General features: G+C 42.9%; 1 protein-coding gene across 2 annotated transcripts in view; it reads left to right on the top strand.

Annotated features, from left to right (window-relative positions):
- arnt2 (aryl-hydrocarbon receptor nuclear translocator 2) overlaps positions 1–20,451 on the top strand; it is a 143,452-nt gene that overhangs the window by 4,885 nt on the left and 118,116 nt on the right. For both annotated transcript variants that reach the window (XM_079664798.1, XM_079664797.1), the window contains exons 2-3: positions 13,653–13,764; positions 17,357–17,404. In XM_079664798.1, coding sequence (XP_079520924.1) covers positions 13,653–13,764; positions 17,357–17,404 — 160 coding nt within the window. The remainder of the gene's footprint in view (positions 1–13,652; positions 13,765–17,356; positions 17,405–20,451) is intronic.

Below are 20,451 nucleotides of genomic sequence, written 5' to 3'. Positions count from 1 at the left end.
TGCTTTCAGGAGGTTAAGGTGGTAAATCTGTGTTGCTCCCCCCCTGTCAGAACGCACCACCTCATAATCTATGTCTCCCACTCGTCGTGTGACCACGAAGGGTCCTTGCCACTTGGCGAGTAGTTTAGAGCTAGAGGGTGGGAGTAATACAAGCACTTTATCTCCCGGTGAAAATTGTCTCAGTTTCGACCCTCTGTTGTACAGGCGCTGCTGATGTTCCTGAGCCTGGAGCAAATTCTCCTGTGATATCTGCCCCAGTGAGTGGAGTTTTGCTCGCAGGTCCATAACGTACTGTATTTCGTTTTTACTGGTGCTTGGACCCTCCTCCCAGTTTTCCTTAACTAGGTCCAAAACACCCCGGGGCTTCCTACCAAATAACAGCTCAAAGGGAGAAAATCCCGTGGAGGACTGGGGCACCTCCCGCACTGCAAACAACAGAGGATCTAGCCATTTATCCCAATTACGGCTATCTTCGTGAACGAACTTACGAACCATGTTCTTTAGTGTTTTGTTAAACCGTTCCACCAGGCCGTCGGTCTGCGGATGGTAAACACTAGTCCGTATTGAATGGACGCCCAATAGTTCATACAGCTCGCGTAGTGAGCTTGACATAAACTGTGTGCCCTGGTCAGTCAGGATCTCTTTCGGGATCCCGACTCGGGAGATAATGTGAAACAGTGCCTGCGCGACGCTCTTTGCAGAGATATTACGCAGCGTCATTGCCTCGGGGTATCGCGTTGCATAATCCACTAGGACTAGTACAAAGCGATATCCCCGTGCACTCCGGTCTAATGGCCCGATGAGGTCCATACCAACTCTCTCAAAAGGCACCTCAATCAATGGTAACTGGCGCAATGGCGCTCTGGGGATGGCCGGCGGGTTAACCAGCTGACATTCACGGCAAGATGCACACCACCGCTTCACATCTGCGCGAATACCCTGCCAATAAAATCGGGCCATTATCCGGTGTAGTGATTTGTCGTACCCTAGGTGACCTGACATGGGGTTATAATGAGCCGCCTGAAAAACCATTTCCCGACGGCTTTTTGACACCAACAACTGGGTATTTATCTCTCCTGTCTGTGTGTCACGGCTTACACGTTACAGCCTGTCCCTAACCATCGTAAAGTGTGGGTGAGTGAGTGCTGCGTTTGGGTGTAGCTGGGAGGCATCAATACTCACCACCTGGCCAAAGGCGTGCTGAAGGGTCTCGTCCCTCGACTGTTCGAGGGGGAAATCTTCCACGGGAAACACCAGCGGGTCCAGAGGGACCTCCGCGGCCCCTCCGTGTCCGTTTCCCCCTCGATGTCGTCAGCCGCCTCCGACTCTCCACTAAACACAGCACACAACTCACATTTCCCTGCCGTCCGTGAACGCACCCCCATAGCCCCCGCTAGCTTAGCAAACCCCGGCCAATTCGTTCCCAAAATCAGAGGGTGCGTAAGGCGAGTGCTAACTCCAGCCCTGACTCTATGCTTTTTCCCCTTATAAGAATGTCCAGTGTCACCTCCGGGTACTGGTGAATATCCCCATGCACACACCTCACCTTCACCCACGATGCTTCAATCAATGCCCCAGGCCGAACCAGGTGCTGATGGATCATCGTCTGATTACAGCCCGTGTCCATCAGAGCCTGGTGTGTACCCCCCTGTATACATACCGGTATACGGTACGTCCCTTCCAAATCGGGGGAGGCAACTGGCGGTCCTGCAACCCGAACCAGCTGTCCGACCTCCATGAGAGGACACTCCCGTCGGAAGTGGCCGGGCTGCCCGCACCGCCAGCAATCCTGCCCTGACGTCTGAGGAGCCCCCCGTGGTGCCGGACGACCAGAAGCGTAGGCCGGACCCTGGGGAGAGATAAAAACAGGAGGGTAAGGTAGAGCTAGGGGGGAAAGTGTCGGGGCTGCGGGGTTGGGGCCGTGTGATGGTGGGGAGGGAAGGGCAGCTGCTCCAGGAAACCTCCTCCTCGGGGCTGGGACGGGTCTGCCCGCTGAGACGGCTGGTGGTCCGGGCTCCGCTTTCATGCTCCGCCGGGGAAGCGCGAGGTGGTCCTCCGCGAGGACGACGGCTGCTTCCAGGTTGGCGGGGCGACGGCACTGGACCCAATTCGCCGTCGAAGATGGCAGGCCGGCGATTAACTGCTCCAGCGCCACCTGCCTGACGACTTCCTCAGCGGAGCGCACCCCCGGCTGGAGCCAGCGGCTCGCTGCATCCAGGAGCCGCTGCGCGTAGGAGAAGGGCCGGTCAGCGTCCTCGAAGGGGAGGGCCCAGAACCGGCGGCGATGTCCCTCTGGCGTGCTGCCAATCCGGTCCAGGATGGCCTTCCTCAGATGCTGGTACACATGCCGAGAGGCTGCTGGCAGGCTGTGGGCGGCTAGCTGCGCACTCCCAGATAGCAGAGGCAATAGCTGCGCTGCCCACTCCTCCTCCGGCCACCCGCACGCCGCCGCTGTGCCCTCAAAGATGTCCAGGTATGCCTCCGGATCATTCTCTGCCGTCAATTTCTGGAGGGCCATTGAAGGCGTTCGGGCCGGGTTGGTAGCGGGATCGGCCTCCCGAACGGCCGTACGCTGCAGCAGCTCCCGTAGGAGAGCCCGGTCCTCGCGCTGGCTCGAGGCGATCCGGAGCAGAGCCTCGCTCTGCTGTCGCTGTAATGTTGTGGTGGTCTCCTGCATGTGAGCGAGACGTTGGGAGGGCCTGACCCAGTGGGGTTGCTCCTTCCGACATGATGTCCCTGTTCAGGTGCCACTGTGAGCCTCTCCGCTCACACAGGGTTCAAATAGGGACGGAAAGAGCAGGTTGGTTGAACACAGGCATTTATTAACTCCAAACTAAAATATACGCGGGTCTCAAACGTTGCCCGGGTGGGAACCTTCACAGGTCCTTTCGCGACCTTCCAGGATCCCGCCTACTGCGAAACAGACCAGAACCAGGTTACGACATGCTTTTATTCCGGTACTGATTACCTGATTCCGATCAGCTGTCTGGCCTCCGGCCGAGCCACTCCCTTCACTCCAGCAGCCAGCGCCCAAACCACACCCCGCTGCCACACACTCCTTTGGTGTTGAGCTATTTCAAGAGTAACAACACCAGTTACAAATAAAATGACTGTTATTTGCACATCAGAATCAGAATATTATTTATCTCTGGGAAACTCTTTTGTGACAGTTGCTACATGTTAGAATGAAATAAATAAAAGACACCCAAATCAGTTGAATAACATATTTATATAAACATAAAAAGTTAAAGCAAGAATGTGCCTTAAAATTATACAAAATAGATAATTACCAATGTAATGTTTACACAAATAATAGCAGGTCACTGTTAAACTACTCTGTTGTGATTTGGTCTGACAAACTTTCCATATACTTAACCAAGCAGTTTATAATAATGTCAGAAAGACTATTTAATTTTCAGGAACACTGGTCAATAATCAATGTTTCAAAACGTTTTATATATCTAAGTCTTAGCCACATATCAAAGCATTTTGAAGAGTAACCTGGCCAAGATAGTCTGCAGCACAATACAAATGAATTGATTCAGATGACAGACATACGACAAAAATAGGTTTTTAATTAAGTCAGTTGTTTTTTCAGAGATAGTTGTAACATATTTATATTTCGCATCCTGGTCTTTTAAGAATATTTGTTTTTGTTGGTTACATTTCAAGAATTCAAGAAACTACTTTGAATACGTCTGTTAGTTTATTCCCTTTGGTTAAAGGTAGGGTAGGTAATTCACTTCAGAAACACTTTTTGTTATATTCCATGGAATGCTCTTAACATCCCGATAGCAATGAATATATAAAATGCTTTGACAATAAATAAATACATACAAAAATGTCATCTGTGGAAGCCGTATCTAGTGCCCTCATTGGCCATGTGCGCGTTCGTGTGTGTTGGAGGAGGGGCTCTGTAAGGAAGTGGCAGATTTTTTCCAGCTGTGTATTTTCAAATTCTAGCACACTCGAGCTGGTTTCTCCAAAACTACCTACCCCACCTTTAATGTCCTGAGGCTGTTTGATACATGTGTTGTGAGGGGAGCAGAGAGAGAACAGAAACAACCTTGTCTGAGGGACGCCATGATGGAAAAGGAGAGAGAGTGTATCGTTCCTCTGCTCTCCCTGCAGACTCATTAATGCATTTCACCTCGGGGTATTTAAACTTCCGGCTGTCTGAAGATCAATGAGTGTGACCTTAAAACTGATAGATTAGCTTTGTGTTCAAGACTGTGCACCAACAGAAACCTGAAAAACTTGCAAAAATCCTTCCTCATGGTGCTGAGGGACTGTAGCACTAGCTAACTTCTGTGGTTGTGAGAGTAAGCAGCAATAATCCTAATCAGTCATGCAGGGGTGTGCCCCAGTGTACTATTCATAATGATACCAGTATGCATCTTAGTGTTAGATTTGTCATGGTACAAGGCTAGACATTTGAAAATGTTCAGGTAAAGGCCCTGTTAGCTGCAGAGTAGTTAGCTGTGTTTCTGCTAATGCTGCTTTGTCAGTGGTCGCAGTTAGGTTGAAGCTGTGAACACAACACTGTGTTAGAGAGTTCCTCAAGAACCAGCTAATCCACCAGCTGCTCACAGTGAGGGGGTTAGCACAGCAGCGACCCTGGCGCAGACACACCAGCTCTTCTGTTCCTTTGTGGTTCTGTTGTCAGCCAGCCTTGTTTTAACTAAGGCAGTGATTTTTTGTTAAATAGCTGAACAATTAAAACAAAGACCAGGGGTTATACTACACAGCAAGTTCAACAGAACCAGAGTTGGCTCAACAAAACTAAAGATAGGTGTTCTTTTTTCCTTACTCACTTCACTGCACATTATACCGCTTATTACACGTTTACATACTACAGAAGTCGGCACGACTCACAATATTGATAAAAAATGATTTTGTTAACTTAAACAATGGTATTGCTTCCGCTCAATGAAAAATATACTCTGTTCCACTGCGTACCAATGACTGGAACTGCGTCGACAGCAACATAACTTAACATGACTGCACTGATCGAGGTTTTCTGTAGCTGTCCAAGTCTGTTCACAGAAAACTTGTCTTCATCTGTGTATTTCCCTGACATCCATTTTTCTGTCTTTTAACGTCTTTTCTCTACTGGGGACATCAACAAAAAAAAAGCAATGTTGGCTTTCCACAGCTGACGTTAAAGTGAACTTCTTTTAACTTTTTCTGCCGATTGATATGACTGCCCATAGCCCCTTTGATCCTCCTTTATGCATGCAAATTAGTCGCTTTTCGGCGCCTCCCGCTTTTTTAACGCTGATTTGGGTGACTTGTATAATTCATGGAGAACCGAAGAGTTTTCGTTTTCGGGGGGGGGGGGATCCGACTCACGGACTGACGGACAACTTCTCACTTCACATTTTTTTAAAGAAATCTAGACCGCAAAATAATTAAACAAGCGAGTGCCTGTTTTTCCTGGCCAAGGACAGGTTCCTTGAACACAACACGAACGTGTCATCACGTGGTGTATTGCTGACGGAGAGCACCGGAACCCCGCTCCATCCAGCACTTCAAATATTGCAGTACCCATAAGGGGCCGTAGACATGCCGCAGTTTTTGCGTGGCTGTGTCTTAATTGTAAGCCCAGTGGCGATCTGTTGTTATTAGCATCTGGTTAGCTAGCTATGCTAATGAATATAAAGAGCTTTTTCTATGACCAGGTGGAAGAGAGCTCTCTCCTGACAGACTGATGCCCCTTTCACACCAACGCGTTTTCAGGGCCGGCTTGGAGCTAGAGCCTGAAAAGTACCGGTTTTTCCTCTTCACAACGCAGCGGCACCGCCTCCTAGCTCCGGAATCCGGTGAGTTTCCAGCTCCAAAATATTGTCGGTCTCGAACAGCAAGATTCCGCAGCTAAGAGGCGGCGCCGCTTACGTCTCTCTTACGTCGAGGCGTGCAGGAAACTAAACCCACCTCCCCTGAACATAGGTCGATTGAAGAGTCTCGTCATGCCTGCCTACAAGCAGTAGTGCTGAGCAAATTGACTAGAAGGCCACACATTTGTAAAAAAAACACACTTTATAAAGTCAGGCAACACCAGAGATGGAGTACTCGAGTCCTGGACTCGGACTCTAGTGCCAATTTTCGGGAATCGTGACTCGACTCGTACTCGCGCACTGATTGACGCGACTCGGACTTGGACTCGTGAATTCTCGCACACGATGACTTGGACTCGGATTCGTGAATTCCCCCCCCCACGATGACTCGGACTCGACTTGTACATTGACGCTCCGACTTGGACTCGGACTCGAATACATTTTCTCTGGAGTCTGATGTCCTCTATCCTGGCGTGTGCACCTGCGAGGCGAGTTCACGTAATGGGCCCCGCTATTCCAGTCTAAAGATGTCTAGAGACACACCCCGTGTGAAGCTGACCGTTGAGCGGCCCGACCAAGTAAGGAGGCAGAGGCAGAACGTCCAAAAATACAACCCGGTGTGGGCATTTATTAAAACATTACACACAGCCTCAATCCTGCTGCTGCTGTTCACGTGAGCCCAGCCTGCAGCCACCAGGATCTCACATACACTCCCTGCCCCTAACAGACAGGGAAACAAAGCCTAAATACCCACACACACTAATCAGCAATTAGACACAGGTGAAGGGGGAGGAGACAACACAGGGCACCAGGTCCACACAATCCAGCAACAGACATAGCGGGAGGGGGAACACTTTTCAAACACAAACATATAACTGAACAGAAATGCACACATACAAACCCAACTAAACGCAGTCAGCACTTGAACAATTAATGCCACTTAACGCTATGATGTCTACACCCCCACATATTATTTGCACCCGGACTATTCTTAACCGCTGTCATTCTAGCATAAGCACTTTCGGCGCTCTCGCTAACTCGAGGACCCGACCAGCACCTGCCAGACGACATTTCAATCAACACGGTTCAATCCTTTAATAAATACTATCTCAATAATCAGTATAAAATGTGCAAATATGCCATGCCAAACGGTACTGTGCAATCACACTAATAAAGTGCAAAACTGTTCACTAAAGTGCTGAGTTACAAGGCCCGAAGCCGTCAGTCCACCGTGATGAAGTTACCTTCGTCACACCCCGCATCGTGCTGTATGCTTTCACACATTCTGCTGCCACATTGGGAAAGAGCAGCGCAAAATGCTCGTTGTGTGGAAAAAATATTGAAGAGAAGGCTCAGTAACACATTACTCTAAGGATCGAGTTCAGACATAGGCTATAGGCGGTCTTGAACACTATCATCAGAGTAACGCGATCTAATCAATAAATAAAGATTCAGCGATAACACGAAAGCACATGGCTACTTAACATGCAGAATGTCGTCATGTTGCATGCTAAGTAGCCATGTGCTTTCTGGGAATAAACTTTATCAGTAAACCGATTTAACCGGTAAAAGTTCCTTCAAAATAAGAGTCCTGATCTTATTACTATCAAAATAAAAGTGCGAAACGAAAACTTTACCATAGGAAAATATTGGCATACAAATATAATCACTTCTCTAAAAGGTAACTCATTTTAAATATAGTTTATTTATATGTAATAATAATATTAATATTAGTAATAAGCTTTATATTTGTATAGCACTTATTACAAGAATTGTAGCCAAACTGGCTTCACAGCAGTTCAATAGACATATTAGTATAACATGACAGGATAAAAGCAATGTAGAAGAGCAGCTACATTTCAACACATATATCCACGAAGGTTAATACATGAAGACTTGTGACTCAGACTTGACTTGGACTCTTCTTAGGTGACTCGGACTTGGACTCGAAGAGTGGTGACTCGAGAGTGACTTGGACTCGTGAATTGGTGACTTGACTACAACACTGGGCAACACTAACCAGGCTTCGTGTGATTCTGTTTATTTTTACCTTACTTTGACCATCCGTTTGCTGTTATTGATCATTGTGGAGAGCAGGCAGACGTTTTGTTTTGTATTATATCAGATCAGATGGAATCAATACATGGGCTGCACAGGTTGTCATGTCCGACTATCACAAGTAGAATCATAATGAAAAATACGCCGGTACAATGTGCCTGTAGAAAACGGCTTATGGCATAATAGGATAGCAATAGCAAGTAGTCAGTTTAGCTTCGGTTGCTATGCTAACATCACCCATTTTATACCAGAGAAACTTTCATAACATCGTTGTGATGCCAAACAGCTTCAATTCACTAATGGGGATTTGGGGATATGTATCAGCTGCTTGTGTGACAGTCAGACAGTGAATACTTTAGAGCGGCCGCTCTAAAGTATTAGCTAACCCGGAGCTAACGGGAGAATAAACTCCCGTGGAAGAGCGGTCGGTAAATGCCGCTGAAACACATTAATAAACAATGAACCACGGCACTCTGGAGAAAAGTATAAGGTTGGAGAAGTCGTTATTTAATTTAATCTGGCTTTGTATGATTAAAAGCAACAAGATCGTCGACCTGACGCAGTCCCCCGTTGTAGTGAGTGCCGTAACGCCGTTGGGGAGCAAATCAGCGATGTAAACGGTGACGTCATGACGCAGCAGCGGCAGCACCAGTCGGACTCTGGGCGGTGTGAACAGAGCGGGAGCAGAAAAGGGAAACCGGAGCTGAACAAGAAAAGCTCTAGCGCGGGAGCTAGAACGGGAAAAGCGCATGAGAGGCTCAGATAACCTCAGCTCAGTGAGGTTAAGGCACAACTTGATATGATCATTATAGTTCTAAAAAAATAAGAGACTAAATGAAAAACAGGTATAAAATACTATATGACAGTAACTAAAAAGTTGTTATATTAAACAAGACTACAGTTTGAAAGGGGAGTGATTTGTAAAATATCCATAAAGAAAAAGAAATCTGCTTACAGTTCTGTTTCATATGGATGTTGAGAGATGTATCCATAGATCTCTTAATGTTGCTCTCAAAGTGCACCAGATTGATGCTTTTAACTTCAACATTTAAAAAAAAAAATCTTCCCTGGGGAGCATGCCCCCGGTCCTCCTAGAGGAAGTTAGGTCCCCCCCCCACTTAAATGATGTTCACATGGATAGGATGCTAAATACATTTGCACACATCTTGTGTCCATATCTTTCTGTTTTGATGGTAATGCCACACCGTGCACGTGCATGGTAAGATATCTGGATTAAGAGGTTGCTTTTTCTTTGCACAGCATGAAAGAAAGGCCAAATGAATGGGCTGTGATTTTAGTTTTTTTAAGCAGAGTTCAATAATTTGTACGGCCCTCGGAGGATGTTGTAAAATTTAAATGGCCCTTGAGAGGAAAAAGGTTCCCCACCCCTGCTGTAAATAATAACAAAAACCCTTGATTTATAACTTAATATCTCTGTCTCCTATTGATCTGAGTATATTATAAAGAATAGCCAGTTAATTGAAGCATTATAGCACCGGCCTTTGTCAGATTGTATATTATGCCTTTTTTTTTTCTACTTCGAATTGTTCTCTCTTTTTTCACAATACGTGTGTTTGCCTGAGCAATGGTCTGTTCTCCTAAGCAACTCTCTGTTAGCGAAAAATAACTACCGTTGGAATGTCCAAATTTACCAATAGGAATTGTAAGGGAAACTTCTGTGTAGCAATGTAGTGGAAGTCACCAACTCAGGAAGGAGGCACGGGAAGAGCAGGAGCTTTGATGTCAAACACTGATGGTTTATTTGGAGCTTCGGCCGGAGGATTCACATCACAAGTCACAGCAGTCACGGTCTGACTGCACAGGAGAGTTGCCACGTCAATTCTGAAGAACTCTACCCCAGACCCATGTATTTAGCTAGTTCAGAGAGAATAATCAACATGCTGCATAACAAGATAGAATCATAACACGTCTATCAGCTGACGCCAACAGGCAGGAACATAGAACCATAACACCTCTATCAGCTGACGCCAACAGGCAGGAACAGGGAGACAGAACACTGAGAGCACAGCAGCCAAGGTTACAGGTGCCTGTGCTCAGTCAGGACAGTTTGAACTGATAAACTGGGTCAAAGTTATGGGCCCTGGAAAATATTTCCCCAACAGGAATTCTCAATGAAATTAGTGAATGATCGGTCCTTTTGAGACAATTTAAACCCTGAAAATAATCTGGTCTGAAGCAGTTTATGTCTGCAGCATAAATTACCATGGTGATGTAGCCAGCTCAAAAGAGAGCCACCGTTATATAGAACACTCTGGCTTTAGGGTCAACAAACCTCGCTAACCCACTAATCTGTCGTCGTAGTACACCCCTATAGTAGAGAGCTTTTCTGTTTAAATGTCAATACCCGAGGACACACACAGCGTTTTGTCTTCAATGTTCTCTTATTTTATCAGAAAAGGTGACCAATTGGACTTGCACCATGGCTTGTTCCTGTTTTGTGTAATAATCAGTAACTTATTCAAAATGATACTTAAGTAAAAGTACAAAAAGTATTAGCAGTAATATATACTTAAGTACTACATTTAAAAGTACTCGTTATCCAAAGTGGCAATCTTTTGAATAATAAATATGATATTACTGGTTTATTATTTGTGATGCATTAATGTGTTAATTTTAAATTTGCAGTTGATAAAATAACTCAAATACTTTTTATACTGCCAGGTAACTCCATCAATATTAGTACATCACAATGTATTAGTTGATTGAATAGTTGCATTAATAATGAACCTGAAAAAAGTAACTGGTAACTAATCTTGTCAAAATATAGTGGAGTGAAAAGTCCAATATTTGTTTTGAAAAATGCTGTGGAGTACAAGTATAAAGTAGCGTCCACTGAAGCACTCAAGTAAAGTACAAGTACCTGATAAATGTACTTCAGGGGCCTCATGTATAACGCCGTGCGTAGGATTGACGTGGGAAGGTTGCTTACATAGTAGAAATCCGAAAAATAGGTCCATACATTTTCCGCCACTTTCCGATTCACCAAACATTGCGTACCGGCGAGGAAAGTGCGTATGGCACTTCCTACGCATGTTTCCCTTTATAAATCACAACCGACTCAAAATGCGGTGCAGCTTTTGCGGGCTTCACGTAACGCTCATGTTTGCCTATAAATAGTCAAAGAAACGCCCATTCATTCATTCATTTTGACTGACTTTATGAAGACTTTATGAAGACTTTTTTAGCTGTTCTGACGACAGAACAGCTAAAAAAAACATCTCACATCGTGTCAGATTTTGGGGAGGTCGAGATAAATCATATTGTTTGGTGGATGCAGTTTGAACCAGAGTAGCAGCATGGAGGTCGGATCGTCACCAAAATAAATAAATAAGTGGTCCGAAAAAGGTTAATGACAAAAAAAATACACATAGCCTTCCTCAGGCAGTGTGTTTGTACCGGAGACCCCCCTTGATGAGAAACTGTAAGAAATGATCAGGGGATCCCTCCGGAGTGGAGTCATGACTGCTGGATCTGAATTATGTTTTTGTATTTGGCGGTTCTTGTCCCAGCTGTCGATCAGCTGTGCGCAGCGTCTCCACTGCAGCCTGTGCATCTCAACCCCCTCCGCAGCAACTCTATATCCACCAGTTAAAGGAAATACAACTAATATGTTGTGTTATATTAGCTGTACAATTTACCACATATGGTGTTCTTAGTTTCCACACCTCCTGTGTTTTACGAGCGACTTGGTCTTGGCAAACGGCTGTGGCTGATGACTGCACTGATTGTGAGAAGCTGTCTCTTGTCAGAGGCTGGTTTAGAGCCGTGTGGTACCAAAGCCACCTCATGAATGAGTGATGGAGCACTGCTCCTGGAAGGCCTGCACTGGAGTGTGACTCCGTTTATCTGGAAAGATGTGGAGGGGGGTCGGGGGTGGGAATGCACTCGGTATCAAATATTAACTATGATACTCGCTGGACCGGGGCATAGCAGAGGGTTTGTTTGGCCGATCCATTACAGCTGGCTCAATGAGTGAGAGAGTGAGTGATTGGGGGGTGAATGGAGCGGAGAGATGGAGGGGAAAACAATTAGGCATGGAGTGGGGTATAAACATGGAGGAAAATAATGTATTTAGGGAGAGGGAGAGGTAAATATGAGAAGAAGATGGAGACAGTATACATCCTGTCAGCATTGTTTTTACCTCCATTACCGAGTAAAGAAAATGTTTTATATAATTTAGTATTTTTGCACCTCTTTACTTTCCTTTTTTGCTTTAACTGTTTTCATGTCAGTTTATGTCTTTGGTAGTTAATTATCTAATTTAGCAGTGATGTAATGTTTTTATTTCTGTCAGTGGTTTTGGGTTGTTTCTTCTGTGTGTTTTCTTCACACTGTGCTAGTGAATATGGGACACGAGATAAAGACAATTGGGGGGGATGTGTGTGTATTCCCAAACATCAGACAGTATTTGGTATTGAAGCAGGTAACCAGAGCCCCAGGCGGCGCTGTGGGTCTGGAGACTGACTGCTCTACACAGCCCTGTGGAACATGTGCTGACAGCTGAAACTGAAGTTCAGAACTACAGGGTTTTCTCACACTCACACCAACGTTTAAAGCCCTGATCATTTGAACCCAATGTTGCTAAGAAAGTCATCTGTCCTACCCTGCAGGGATCAACCCAAGCCCCCAGGAAGTGCACCTGACACTGAAGCAAATTATGTTTGTTGTGCCCAAACGGTGGTAATATAACTTTTGCGTCACTCTGCGCCTTCATAAGGCCCAAAAATAGTTTTCCCCATTGACAAACATGAGGAAAGAGACATCTGTAAATCAGATTATTTTGTTGTTAAATCTACTACCCAGTCTAGATAGCCCTTATCTAAATCGTTAAGGCTTAACGGTTGTATAATGCGCTAAAAGCTGAATCCAGAGTTATTTCCCCCCATCGCCGACGTTGTATCCAGTTCTTTTTATACATCCACCAATTAACCAGAATGGTTGATGGACATGCTAAATGTGTTACTATTTAAGCATGTTTCAATCACAAAGAACCCCAAATATGCAGGATCTAGCATCACAGACTTATATTTCAACTTCTCTTAAATTATAGTAAGTTCAAAATCGGTGTGTTGTTGGGAGGTTGGAAAGGAGTCATATTGCAACCATGTGTATTATGTTCTGACCCTTTCTTGGAGTCATGATTTCTTGATTTACCAAGTATTTCCGTTTCATTCTCCCCTGTCTCTATGGCGATAAGCTGTGATGCAGTTAAGCTTTTTAATCTTTCTTTCCATAGATCCAGACATTTTGGAAATCAGTTCAAATCATTTTAAACAAATTATTTCTGTGGAACAATAATGTATTTTTTTCTTTTCAAGAACAAAAAGTGTGTATCATTGGGGCCTAAAAAAGGTGTTGTATTGTCTTGCTCATAAATAATTGGCAGAGTTGAATTATGAATATTCTGAAACATACATTGTTTGTCAGCCTACAGTCTGATTCATTTCCTTTGTTGCCACATTTCAAAACAATGTATGACTGACATGCAGAAGATACAATTGAGTTACCAGATCATCTTGCTTTGGCCTTATGGCAAAACTTATATATAATGTATGTAAAAATATACAATGTATATTATTAAATACATATATTTCTTTATTTTTAAGATGAATCGCTCTTCAAAACATGTCAGATACGAGAGAAAATGTTTTTAAAAGTATTGGAGAAATAGGAAACGATGTTGGATGGTGGTCCTGTGTGACCGACTGGTGCTGACTCTGCTCTTGTGTCCTCCAGAGATGGGCAGTGAGTTGTCGGGGACCGTCGCCATGCCGGGGGCCGTTGGAGCCGGTCAGGTGAGGATGGGAGGAGCTGTGCCAGGCCGCGGGGGGAAGAGGAGGTCAGGAGGGTAAGTACCTGCTCCAGAGAGTAACCACTACATATACTGTGAATCGTTAAAGCAAGAGGTTTAAATATTTTTAAAGCAGAGTCTCAAAATAACAGCTGACAGTTCCCAGGAGACAACAGATGTTTCTGGGTCCCCTTTCACACTGGCTAGTAACATCTGCCTCAAAGAGTGTCTACACAGTGTGCATGGCATCTTATGGAACCACATGGAGAAAAAGCACAGCAGCGTCTTTTCCGAGCGCTCTGCAGCAGTAATGACTGGTTTGATTTGAAAACATTGCACATTTTCAGAAAAGCGTCTTTGACCGTCTCCCTGAGATTTTCTGTTTGGTTGTATTAGTGAAAAAAAAAACAAACTTAAAATTAGTATTTAAGGTCTGGCTGCTGACCCAGTAGTTTGTTCATATTCTGATCAAGCAATTATTGGGTTTTAAACAGTGTTTATTCTTGAAAGGCACAACATCTACCTTTGCTATGCTCCATGTAACTGCCAACCAGCCTTTCATCCATTTACAAATCATAGCTCTTTTAATAAGCTTAGCGGCTTTGTTGACTCTATTGTTCAAAGCATCTGGGAGCATACCGGTTATTTATTAACCAAACAGCGTTCTTTTATTCAGTAACCACTCACTGTTTATTGGGGGAACAGAGTGTTCAGTTTTTTTATATTTCCAGGCTTGGTACTATGCCACAGAAATAGCACTTGGGTTAAAAAAAAGCAAGAAGTTCTATAAGGGAAATAGTAAGTTCAATTCTATAACAGATTGTGTAGACGTTTTTATGTTTTGCTTTTCTTTCCCTCCTCCTCGGTCATTTGCTGTCTTGCATCGACTATTCAGCACAGGGGAAATTCTGCACAATGTATAAAAACAAAACATGTTGCAGGGTAATGCATATTAATGCATTATGATAGAACAACTAGAACATTTCAGAAAATTAAAACGATATACAGTATATACTAAAATCTAAGAGTGTCATATCATAGTATTGGTATAATATCCATATACTGCCTAACAAGTAGGTGCTGTCTCACTATTTCTCTGCCTCTCTCACTAGCACACCGGCTGTTTTATTGATTTGCTGAAAGATGGTGGTGCCATAAGTGTTGTTGATTTGCGACCATTAATAAAAAGAATATATGTTTAACAGAAAAGGCTGAAAGAGTCATTTAGTATTGTGACATGAAATATATGTTCAGCAGCGGTTTACATTACTGCTGCTGTCTGAAACGTCCCATCATTAAACATAGGGACATAACTAAAGCACCCTGCATCACACACAGCTAAAGTACAACACACTAATCTTTATTTTCATGAGATCACTGCACTTGATATATACGTGTATGTTCTGGTGAACTTCTTATCTTCACTGCCTCCATGATAGCTAACCTGAGCTGACGATACTTAACCTGTAAAGCATCTTCTGTTGTGACGTATGGAGAGATGTCTTTGTGGGTGCTGTTCACAGATAAATGATTGTTTTAATGATCACCATCTTCTCCTAATTGATCCCAGTAACTGGGTTCTTCGTGAAGGGGCCATACAGTGCAGACACAGGGCCGGGCCCCATCGCTTCAATATGATATGTATATAGGAATGATTTAGACAAACACATAAATACAACATATTTTAAAGAACAATTAGATTATTAATTAAAAAAATATTTTGATTCATGTTTTGGTCCTTTCAACTCCATTTTGTTCTCTTGTAGATGACAGGGAATACCATCAAATACTTAGTATTTGAGATAAGATAAGATGTACTTTACTGATCCTAAATTAGGAAAAAGGATTTGTCATGGCAAGGCATTGCACATAATTTGAAAAAATAAAAAGGGTAGAAAATAAACAAATATAAACATTTTAAAACAGAAAATAAAACGGAACTAAAAAGAAAATATAGTTGACTGTGACCATGAAAACCTGCATAATGATAGACTTAAATAATGAATAACTTTTTTGTTGCTTTCTACCAACAATGATGTGTCCTTTCTGAATGTTGGGTAAACATTAGCTCTTCATCCTCTCCTTATTAAATAATAATGCTTTTTCTGTCATTTTAAAAACGAAAGGAAAATAAGCAATGTGACAGCTCGATGCATTTAACCTGTACACAGCATTAGGCCTGCATACACATTAATTAATAATACAGGTTCTTGGCAATACGCCAAATAAACTTGGCTCAGCGAGGCTACAGGGACTGTTATTGTCTATGTCAATGATGCTTTATTTATTAAGGTGTGTGTGTGTTTGTGTAGTAGAGGCAGGATGTAGTTCAGTAAGAGGATCCAAAGTCAACAACAGACACATTGATCCTCTCCTCAGCCCCTGATGCGGCCACGATGCATGAAGCCCCCAGTTTGATCTAGCATACCAAACAGCATACTGTGTGTACACGCAAATATCCAGAGGGAAGTGCTTAGAAGAAAGATCTGTGCGATAGCGAGGTATGCTGGGCCTAATGTTAGTTTTGAATATTAAAAAAGGTGGCTTTTAAACTGGTAAGATCGCCATGGTTACCCAGGCAAAACGCTTAACATGGCCAAGAACAAGTTATCTTTAGAGTTTTGGTTCGTAATTGGCTATAAAAAGCTTATTCGAACAACTGCTTTGGAAAAAGCCATTGACTGTAACCGTATTTCCCCTTATGCTTCACCTGCTCCAGGGAGCTCACATTATTATGTGTTGGTACTCCCGGAAAGAAAGTTGTTTCCATTACTTTGCATAGCGTCCCCATCTTTATCAACCTTTACTTGCCAAAGAAACTGCTTTTAAGCTTTTGAATGAATTGTTGTTAAGTTATAACCCCTTTTTAAGGTAGGAAACTAACTAAATTTAGAATACCAATATGTGATTAATTTATCCCATTTTTGGGAGTTTACAGGGACGTTTGAAGCTGCTGGCTGTATGAGAGCAGCTGATCAGCTTATCAATAGCACATATCAACAATGTTTTTGGAATTACCCTGACTGGCTGAACGGTAGACGCGAGTCTGCACTTCATGTGTAGACAGATCCGTTGGCTTTTTCTGACCATATTCTCTATGATCAATATGGATGATCAGCTCAGGAAATACCTAATATATGCAAACCTGTTTTGTTAAACCGTCAAATCAATAATGACACTGAATAAAACCTTGCAATTACAACAAGTGTGCAATAATCATCACTTGTTGCCCATTTATTGAATCTCTTTCTTTTTCTTTGATCAGTGGAGCTGAGCAATTTAAAACCGAGGTGTAGAAACAGGATGTGATGCGCAGCACTCTGACACTCTACTCTGCCTTCCCTTTATATCACCTTTAATCTTTCCCTCAGGCTTTTTGACAAGTCCTTTTAGGAGACTATGTTTGTACATATTGGTAATTATACTGCAATGCCAATAGTACATTGTCTACATATGTATGTATGCCAACTCCTGTCGTAGGTGTATGTTTTGAAACTGTAAACTCACTGTGAGATGAGCATTCTTTCAAACTGATTTCTACTGCCTGGAAAGTGATTAGACATATTAGAAATCACCGTCAGTTTGACCATGAGAGGGCGCTGTGAGTCTATCAGAAGTAGTGATTGTTTTTCCTGTGATTGTTTCCCAGAATGGACTTTGACGATGAAGACGGAGAGGGACCGAGCAAATTCTCAAGGTAAGAACAGTGAGAGCAGGTAGCAACGGTCCTGTGAGAAATGTTCTAGAACAGTGTGTCTCAAACCTTTTCATACCAAGGACCACTTAACCAATAAAAAAACACTCGCGGACCACCTAACTCCACAAATATCCCAAAACACATCGTTTCTCTAGAACAGATTACAAATCGGCTGAAAAGGGTACAAACAAGTGGCAACATGTGTGATGAAGGTGTTCCACTGGGCTATATCATGCAATCGAAAGTTAAACTTAACCTCGCTCCATTGCGGAGATATTCCCGCGAGAGTGCGGAAAACTTACATTTATTTATTTATTTCAAATGTGAAATTTTACCAATATACTCACGGACCAGTCGGGGGCGGTCACGGACCACCAGTGGTTTGCGGACCACACTGTTCTAGAACTACTTCACAAAAATAATAAAATCTGATAAATTAGAGTTGTTCAAATTAGCAAATTTAAGTTGTTTGATCTCATTTTTACTACACTGAAAGTCAAATGAAGTGTGTACTAAAGCAGGGGTTCCCAAACTTTTCAGCCCGCGACCCCCATAATAACAGTGCCAGAGACTGCGACCCCCTGTCGACGGGGGGGGGGGGGGGGGGGGGTGCTTGGTATGAAAAAGTTTGACAATGCGCTAGTGGATTGTCAAAGGGGGGGCCTCGTTGCGGGGAAATTATACAGATGGCTAGTCCGCCCCTGAAAATGTCTATGCAAACATTATTATTAATAATTAGTTTTTAAATTATAAAAAAAAATGTTATTATTTTTTATTTTCCATTTTTATTTTGTAATCATCTCGCAACCCCCACTTTGGCAACCCCTGTACTAAAGTATACATGCACTTTAGTTTGTAACATTGTCTGTTGCATGGACACATCATGGCTTACTTTTTGTTTTGTCTTTTTTTGAGAGGGATTCAAGTCTCTATCTGCCAATGCATATCAACCTTCAACTCACTTATCATTTATTTCCTTTTCTTCTTTCTCATAGTGTAGTGCAGGGGTAGCCAACGCGGTGCCCGCGGGCACTAAGTCGCCCGCAGGGGGGAAATTGGTCGCCCGCGTGCATGTTCTAAAAATAGCACAAGTCACCATGGCGCTCCGTCTAAAAAAATTATTGAATACATTTTTTATTTTTAAAATGACAATATTGAATATAACATTTTAAAAGCACACATTTTGTATGTACATATGTAAGTGAAATGGAGATTTGGTGCGTGAAATTGAACTCTGACCCCAGATAGGTTCAGAGTTGAACTCCACGCACCAAATCTCCGTTCCACCTTTAGCTGAGACAAGCTAGCACACACACACACACACACACACACACACACACACACACACACACACACACACACACACACACACACACACACACACACACACACACACACACACACACACACACACACACACACACACACACACACACACACACACACACAGCAGTGGTGAGGATCTCAGCCTGCCACTGACGTTCAACCAGAAAACATCAGCTGTTAGCAGTTAGCAATCAGAGGTCACAGCTCCTCATATCTTTTCAGAAACTTGACAAAAGTTAAACAAGTACAAACCACAGACTGTCTGTGTCATTGCGAATACAGTCGCTGGTTTATTTATGTCTGTAGGCCGTTGTTATGAGTGTGGAATGAGCATATACAACGTTAGCTTAGCCTGGTCGACCCAATCTCCATTCAGAAAACAAGCATTTTAAAAGGTTTTTCGCCTGCCGTCTTGTCTGCAGACTTGTCAAGCATTAATTCATGGTTTTTACTAAACGGTATCAGTATGTTGTTACTTCGGCATCATTTAGAAACGTGTATTACAATTTAATCACGGTAAAATATGTTCATTTTGTTGTAGTTGTAGCTCCCGAGCCAGCGCGTCTTGTTTGAATGATGCGAGTAAACACAGCTGGCAGCAGCGGTGAAACTCAAGCGATTAGAGCGAAGTCGCGTCCGGTGTGAACGCAGCATTACAACGACCCCTGATAGATCTCGCGAGAATGTGTATAAATATAGATGCATTTTCATAACAAAACAATGGGGTTGCTATAGCAATGGTAAATCATTGTTAATAATTATTGAGAGGAATAATTAACATTAACATGTGATCAGACAGTCCTTCACATACAGTAAATTAATATGTATTCTGATTATTATTAATAATAATATTATCATTAAAGGTGAACCGAAATTATGTTATTCAGGAAGTTTGTATCAAACAAGTACCCCTTCGTATTACTCAGTACCCTTGAAGTAGCCCTCGGTGACAAAAAGGTTGGTGACCCCTGGTGTAGTGTGTATGTCTGTAAGATGTGCAGTAAGTAAAGACCTTTGCTCTGCTAAGTTGAGCGTTGCCAGTAGAGGAGGAGGAGCTGCCCTCTGCTGCAGAAATACTACAATACTGCTTCCCTTAACCAACAGCTCTAGTTCACTGTGATGGAACATTCTCAAATCCTTTACTTAAGTAAAAGTAGAAACACTGTGGTCTTAAAATATGTCCTGAGTTTAAATGTGACTTAAGTAAAAGTACACACGTTTTCTGAGCAAAATGTACTCAAGTATCAAAAGTAAAAGTGCTCTGTAATCAAATGGCTCTTTTAAAAAAGTTTTATATTATTATAGAATATAACATCATACTGTTTGTATCACTAATAATCACTGTGGAATGAATTTTGGATGCTTTTTGTTCTACAAAGTAAATGTATGCATTAACATGATGAATTTATACTATATATATATATATATATATAGTATAAATTCATCATGTTATTAATGCAAATAGCATGTTGTAAAAAGTAGCTAATAAATAAATACACAATTGCATTATCATTGCACCTGTTACACCGGCCATGTTTTTACCATCAAGCATTAACTATTGAGTCTGACATTATGTTGTGACCATCAGTGCATTTGAGGAGTACTGATAGTAAAGCTGCTTCATGATGTCTTTACACTGTGTGTACGATGAGTTACATGTGCGGTCCTCTCTTCTCTGCAGGTATGATGATGATGATCAGATTCCTGGTGTGAAGAAGGAA

Source organism: Notothenia rossii (genome assembly GCF_949606895.1).
Source record: "Notothenia rossii genome assembly, chromosome: 2".
NCBI lineage: Eukaryota > Metazoa > Chordata > Actinopteri > Perciformes > Nototheniidae > Notothenia > Notothenia rossii.
This window is presented reverse-complemented; position numbering and strand designations above follow the sequence as displayed.